Genomic DNA, 7214 nt, shown 5'->3' with positions numbered 1-7214 from the left:
CAATGATGCTTCTTTGGCCAGAGACAAAATTTGAATTGTACAAGAAAAAAAGAGAACACAATCAAAATAAACCAGTTTATTACAAATAGAAAACCCATGGCATAAATAGCTTGTTGTTGATGTTGATTTAAATACAGTCAGTGCGGAAAATGTTCATTTCCTGTTTTGTAATGCATTAGTTCCCACTATTTTTTTTGATATGTGCTTTAGTCCTTCTCAGTGCTGCACTGAGAAACTGTCCCGATTTGAAAAGGAATTCTGATCCATCTGCCAAGTCAAAAGGGTTTGAAGCATTTACTTGCCAATATTGCGCTAGTGCTTAGTTCATATGAATCTACCAAGTTCATTTACATTATAGTAAGTGTCCTTCACCATTATAAAAGTTGACATGCAAATGAACCATATTCAGTACCTTTAAATTGTATAGATATATGTACAATCCTTTTACAAAAACAATAAAAAAAATTAATATCAATTAAATATTTTCCCATATAAAAATGAATAACTTATAGAATACTTGAAGTTTAAGGATAGTCAAGGTGTAATGATTATCTACATGTACAAAAAAAAAAAAAATAATAATAATAATAATTCCGGGTATTTTGGAAATTTACAAACAATTAAGGTGCACTTGAGTGCCTAACTCCAGTAACCATAGCTACAACATCAGTGAAAAGATCATTACAACATACAAACACTGCATTTGTCCAATCTTCCATTTGTGTATATATATATATATATACATATACACAGGTATACCATGCACCAATATACTCTATAACAAATACGATTATAGAACAGATATGTGGGTCAGGTTTTTTGTATGTGCTCTCTTTATCATAAATATTATATGAAACTTAAATGAAACCTGTGAAATGCCCCAAAGGATGAAATGTCTGTAATGAAATGAAACACAACCTATTCAGTGCAGATTAAAACTGCAAATGCACTGTGTAAATGAAGAGACAAACTTTTGACAACAGAGGTGTGTGAATGTGAAATGAAGACTTCCCTGTCTCACTCGTGTATATTCCTTTTGTACATTGCTGTTAAATGCTTTTGGGTTACAGTAAGTGCACTTTTGTCAACAAAACATTTTTTTTTTTTTTTTTGCCAATTCCTAGATGCAAGAGACGAATTTAGTTTTAAGTTTGTAAACTACTGCAGGGTCCACAGGAGCCGCTAAGCTGACCCTGCCAATGTAGGTTTTCCCTCTGAGGTCAAAAGCTTTGATCTTTATATCACAACATTCCTGTGAAGGCAGAGCACACAACATGAAGGTGTGATGCCCGGTAGCACCAAAGTGAGCAGTTATGAGCAGCTATGATGGTGTTGTGTCCTTAATTACCACATTGTCAATGGTAAACAAATATAGTTAAAAAAAAAAAAAGTGTATGCAGCACCACATACAGTATATACTGTGTTTAAGGACCCATTTTACATATAAATTATATTTCATCAATTAAAATAGTAACAAATTAATTTACAGTTTATTTACAAGTCATTGACGCTAAATTGTCTGCTGCCTTCAAATGTGTGTTTGTGTCTTTAAATAAGCCCATATATACAAAATAGTGTGGTCCACGACTGTTGTGCAAATCCTTACGGGATTAAAATAATGTCTCTGTGGTACTGTAGTTTGTCAGCTTATGTCAGGAATGAAACCTGTGTTTATTTGAACCAGTGCAGGTAGTTTGTCTTGAGAGCCGGGAAGCACATGTTGTTGCTGCAGGAGCCCCCGTAGCTGGGAGGGCAGGCAGAGCAGGGCACGCCTACTTTGTAGGGAGCTTCTCCAATCCAGTTACCCCTGAAAGACAGAAACACAAAGTGTCACTGAACCTGGGAGGGACCATAGACTTAATTTTTCAAAGTATAATCTGAACCTGAATTGGTATGTCTTGTCTAAAGATGTCTAAAATACTCAGGTAGAAAACTCATTCTTGACCTCGGGAACAGCAGCAGTTTCATCTCTGTGTCCATTTTAGTAGCTGTTCAGGACCTTTCGATCACATCACATAATAGCAGCAGAGAGAATTTTCCCAAATTGCAGAAGTGTCCATGAAGTGCTCAGAAAAAAATTTAATTTGAATTACAATTCCATGTCAACTGGGCAAAACCTGTCTGCTGATGAAGAATAAGGTCCAGAACAGCCACTAAATGTTTTGTCGTACACAGAACTGCCTTTAGCAGATGGTGGCAACAGCGACCTCTGCAGATCAGAAAGCAGAATTGTGTCCAAACCCTCAACTATGTGTCTAAAAGAATGGAGGCCATATTTCCAATTAGCTAAAATAGGTCATCAGTGTCCTGAGCCTGTTACTCTTACATATGTCTCAAATCGGTGGGATTAAAGAACCTAGGTCACAAGTCAGTCACAAGTCCAAATGGGCTTTGATTCATGGTTTTTTCTTTTTTTTTTTAGAGAATTTGTCTTCTGCTTTGTGGGTCCCCAGAGCTTTGGTAATGCAGTACCGGTTCACAGGCTTGTATTGGGGTTATCAGAATCTCTCAGCAACATGGGTGGCATTTCACAACTCAGCGCAGAACGGAGTGAACTGCGTCGGGATTAAGCTTTATCGTCACACTATCGTCATCAGGTTAACAGGTTCACCAGAATTAACTGGCCTACTTATTGCATGTAACTAACAGTATACACAATTGATTGAAATACACTTACTTAGGTGAATAGTTGCAAACTAAATACGTTGCCCGCTTCCATACTGAACCCCATACATTCATATTGTGGCAGGTGTGAATGGCGCAGCCAACTTTATTGGATGTTGCCCACACCATCTGCAAAACAGAAACACCAGCTGTCAGTTAATGTCACTGTTACACCAATTCATCAGTATTACATTCAGTAGTGACTGTGTACCTGTGTATAATGGGTGCACATGGGTCCATAGCATCTGAGAGGACATCGAGGGTTGCAGTCACGGGGATATGGAAAAGAGTAGTCCTTGACCTCATCGTACCATGGCTTCACCAGCTGAAGAATGGATCGATAGCTGCCAATAAAAGACATCTGATAGTGAGCAAGAGCTAATATAATTCTCACTAATACAGACTGATCTTGTCACCAGACTTATATCAGTAATTTTAGCCAAGGCAAAATGAAAACAGTGATTAGAATAGTGAGAATAGTCTGAATCTGGCATCTGTCCCTATGTTTTCATATGGTGTTCCCTCCAGGTGCTTCAGTTTCCGTCCCATCATTTTTTTGTTTTTGTATAATTAATGGATTTTAGTTGATGATTTGATTTTCCTTTCTTATTTCTTCCAAGTCACTTCTTGGACATGTGGATCAGGTGAAGAGAAGACGCAAAAACGTTTCCAAAATTTAGTCACAGTGTGGACTTGGCCATCAAAGACTGTGTTACCATGATTGGTTTTTTGTTCTGGTGTTTAGAACATCTGCTACATTTTTCAAGCTTGTCTCGCCACAATTACAATAAAACAACCTGAAGCTCAGCAATAGAATGCGCACTGTCTGCAGCATCAAAACCACATGACATTGTAAGAAACATGGCCACATTTTGAAATGTCAGGGTAATTCTGAAGATGCTCTAGAGAGTCAGAGTGGATTGCCAAACAGCAACAATTTTAATACTTGAAAATTCTCCAGCGCTATGTTTAGTTATTTTTTAGTAAGCTATCCCAGCATGCCCTGTACTGCAAAATGCTGACTTGCAGAGTGTAAATCCATTTTCTTGTTGAGAGGGACATTTGTCTGAAGGAACCAAATGGTTCCAGCCCCCCTTGACCATGAATATGTATAATTCTGAGCAGAATTTGTATATACTGTTTTCCGCACCTGCTTAGTCATTTTCCTGGTTGTATGATGGCACAGACCTTCTGAAAACTCTACGTTCAGGTGTGCACATAGTTATTTTCTGTAGCGTGTGAGTAGTTCACAGGATACTTATCAAAAGTCTGAATACCAGAAAGTGAAACATATTAAACTCGATGGATAATTTCTTATTGAATAGTTCTGTTTTTGCATGATTTTCTGTGCAAGTGAACAGGATGTTTTAACTACATAAGGCTAGTGTTTTTTTTTTAGAAAATAAATTTACTGTAAAAGTGTCTTGGCAAATCCCAAGGAACAGTCATAATAAGCTGTACAACTTTGAGTTTCATGCCGTTCCTCTCTTAGTGTGTCTTAGTGTGTCGGAACACTTGAAGGTGTTCTGTGTTTCCAAATGGAAAGTCAAGACCCACTAAAGGGATGCGCCTTTGTCCTCACGGGTCATGGCTGAAAACACAGCTTTTGTTTATTTGAAGGGTCACAGGAGCATTCCTCCAGCAGTCACCGGGTCACAGCGCAAAAACTTTTAGGAGAAAGAAGAAGGGGGCTGCAAAGCAACGACCATGACTGCTCCCTCCCTCTGCCTGTCGGGGGAGGGAGGGAGGGGGAGTCAAAGGTCACTCACCGTCCTGTCCTGACGGAGAGGTTTTGACCCAGGAACCTGAGGAGGTGAGGTGGCCCATGCTCCCACAGGCAGGCATGAGCCCAGTCCTCGGCTGTCTTAGCCAGGGTGTCATCCCACACCTAAACACACAGAGAGACACGGTGGGAACAGCCATTACATAACTGAGGGGAAATATCAACACTAGATCTTATTCAGCAGCGAGATGTGAGATAAGAGGCGGCACTTTCTGAGCTCATAGCACTGTTACAGGTGTTACCATGGCAAGATGACAAGTCATCCATCAAGTCAGTTACATAAGAGGAGAAAGTTAGCTGCCTGGCGTCCCATGTACTATAACTCTTCCACCAAATACATCTTTTTTGTGAAGAAATGGGGTTTAATAGCTTTGCAACATAGTGGTTTAGAGAATGGCAGCTATCCAAACATGTCAGCAGTCACACTTGTGCCCACATGGTTGTGACTGGAGCCCCATGCAGTCCTCATTATGCAGGGGAAGAGATCCCACCCCCCACCCCAGAAACAGAAAATGGAAATGGTGACAATTTCCAATGGAAATATGTTAGCCTGAGTTGTTATGTTGTCAGCTGAAATTCAAAGTACTTAAATGAGCATTATACAGCAATAAATGTAAAATAATAATAAACTTTATGTTGTATGAGAAATTAAGTTTGACTTAGCAGCTCTTTAAATGTTTCCCATCATGTCTAACAGTTTTTACAACTAACAACTACTATTCAGTCCATACCACACTGCCAGCAGGCTACTGGCACCATACATGACCCCCCTCTGCTTCTGGAAGTGACTACTTTGGTGGTCTACTGCAGTGCAATCTGCTGAACAGCTGAAGGTGCCAAGTAACACCTAAAGACATTTGTCACTTTGCTTTCCTACAAAATTGTAAATCAGATGAGTGTTCTCTGTCACTTCCTGTGAAGTGTATGAGTTCATACAGCTTGGTCATTGGTGATAATGCAAATAGAGGATATATAGTCTGCAGTATATGGAACTATAACCCTACAATGATTGGAAATAAATGCACCATAGTAAAGAAAAAAATGAATGAAAGCTTCCACTTACCATGTATTCCATGTTAGATGCTGGGGGAAACACTTTCCCTCTTACTTTGTTATGGTAATCAAGAATGGCAAGCATGTCATTCTGACTAATATAACGCTTCCTCCTGGTTTTAGAAATAGCCGCGGTGTCTGTTCCATGGTTGCGCGCTGCACCGGAACTGGTGAAATTGGCGGCTGGCAAGGACGTGGACACAGTAGGAATACTCGTTGCCAGTGCACTTGCTCCGCAAGATATGCACAGAAATATTAGATCTATGACAAATAACTGAGGTTTCATTTTTGGCTTTAGGAAAGTGCAGACAGAAAATCCCGCGTCCTGGATTGCTCTGAAAAGAAAACCAAGAGGACATACTTAGTGCTGTTCTGTGCGCACAAATAAGTTCAGACATGGTCATCAAAAAAGCTTCAAAAACTCCCATGCTTTGCAATACAGGACAGAAACACCAGTGACATTCCTTTACGCAGTCTGATCCTACCTTTTCTTGCGCAGCGGTGCCTTGTGCCTGCGTTGCCAAGGCTGTATCACCTCTAAAGCTTCTGTAATGGATTGGAGAGAGGGAGGTGCTGCCTGGCTGCAAGTGAGGAGTTTTTGCGCTTTGCAAACTTTGAGAGGGCTTCAGGAGAAGTCCGTCTTTGCGGGTTTATATATTGCAGAGGACGATGCAGGAAGTGCGCCGGTAGACGCGCAGCCCCTCCTTGTCACCTGAAACACTGCATCATTTGGAAACGCTGTGTTTGGTTTCTCCTAACCCGTTCCCGGCAGATCTTGCCTAATTTCATCGAGACATCTGCTTTAGGTTTGTGCAGCTGCAGAACGTGAAAGGACAACATTTGATTAATAAGTACACCAAGGCGGATGGAACATGTTAAATGACTATAAATGGCTTCTTTTCTGGGATCTCAAAAGTAAAAGATAACCATGATACAACTCTTTACCATGTTTATTGTTAGTGTGATGGATATTGAATCTAATATGGATGTAATTCATGATAATATCTGAAATTTTATCTTTTTAAACATGGGCCCACAATCTGAAACAAACTAAATCGATTGACAGATCTTAACCATCTGTCACATCAGCTTCAGGTACAGGTGATATAATTTGCACTTCCCACATACTCCACTGGTCACTGGTGAAGACATCCACATAGCCAGCCAGCCTGTTATGAGTCATATTAGTGTGAGAGCTGGGTCCATGTGTCCTATCAGTCTTCTTTTGTCGTATTCATTATACTGTAAATATTACACTTGTTCAGTGTGTGGCTCCAGCTGTGTGGTTTGCCAGGGCAGATGTAGAGCCAAGGAAGAGAGAGAGAGAGAGAAAACCTTCTGCAGGTCATAATTTTCATTGGCAGCTGGTGAACAAATTAAAGCAACGTGACGCAGGAACAATTTTCCTCCCCCTTTTTCTTCTCTCTTTCTCTCCTCCTCTCCTGTTGCCGACAACTGGTGCTTTCCCAAAAAAATCTTCTTGGAAGTGATGGGCTTTTCAGGTGCTCAAACTGGTGGAAGGGATATATCACTCAAGAGTGGTGCACGGGAAAGATTTTCTCCTCCGTTTCGCTCCATCCATACATTTCAGCTCCTGCTCTCCACTGCTGTCCGTCCTCAGTACGCCGAACGTTTTCACCGAGACGGAAAGTTGTCAGAGTTAGCAGATAAATCATGACAGATTAGTTGAATATTTCTGCTTCCTAGACCTGAT

General features: G+C 40.4%; 1 protein-coding gene across 1 annotated transcript; it reads right to left on the bottom strand.

The window, feature by feature from the left end:
* Positions 1–597: 597 nt before the first annotated feature.
* pi15a (peptidase inhibitor 15a) lies at positions 598–6119 on the bottom strand. Its single transcript, XM_041065975.1, has 6 exons — positions 5986–6119; positions 5511–5835; positions 4434–4552; positions 2876–3008; positions 2678–2793; positions 598–1807 (listed from the first exon to the last, which is right to left on the bottom strand). Exons 2-6 carry the CDS (start codon positions 5784–5786, stop codon positions 1672–1674), a joined length of 780 nt encoding a protein of 259 aa, XP_040921909.1. The 5' UTR covers positions 5787–5835; positions 5986–6119; the 3' UTR covers positions 598–1671.
* Positions 6120–7214: the final 1095 nt, after the last annotated feature.

The sequence above is a fragment of the Toxotes jaculatrix genome, chromosome 20, assembly GCF_017976425.1.
Source record: "Toxotes jaculatrix isolate fToxJac2 chromosome 20, fToxJac2.pri, whole genome shotgun sequence".
Classification (NCBI taxonomy): Eukaryota; Metazoa; Chordata; class Actinopteri; family Toxotidae; genus Toxotes; species Toxotes jaculatrix.
Note: the sequence above shows the minus strand (reverse complement) of the source record. Positions and strands in the feature narration are given on the sequence as shown.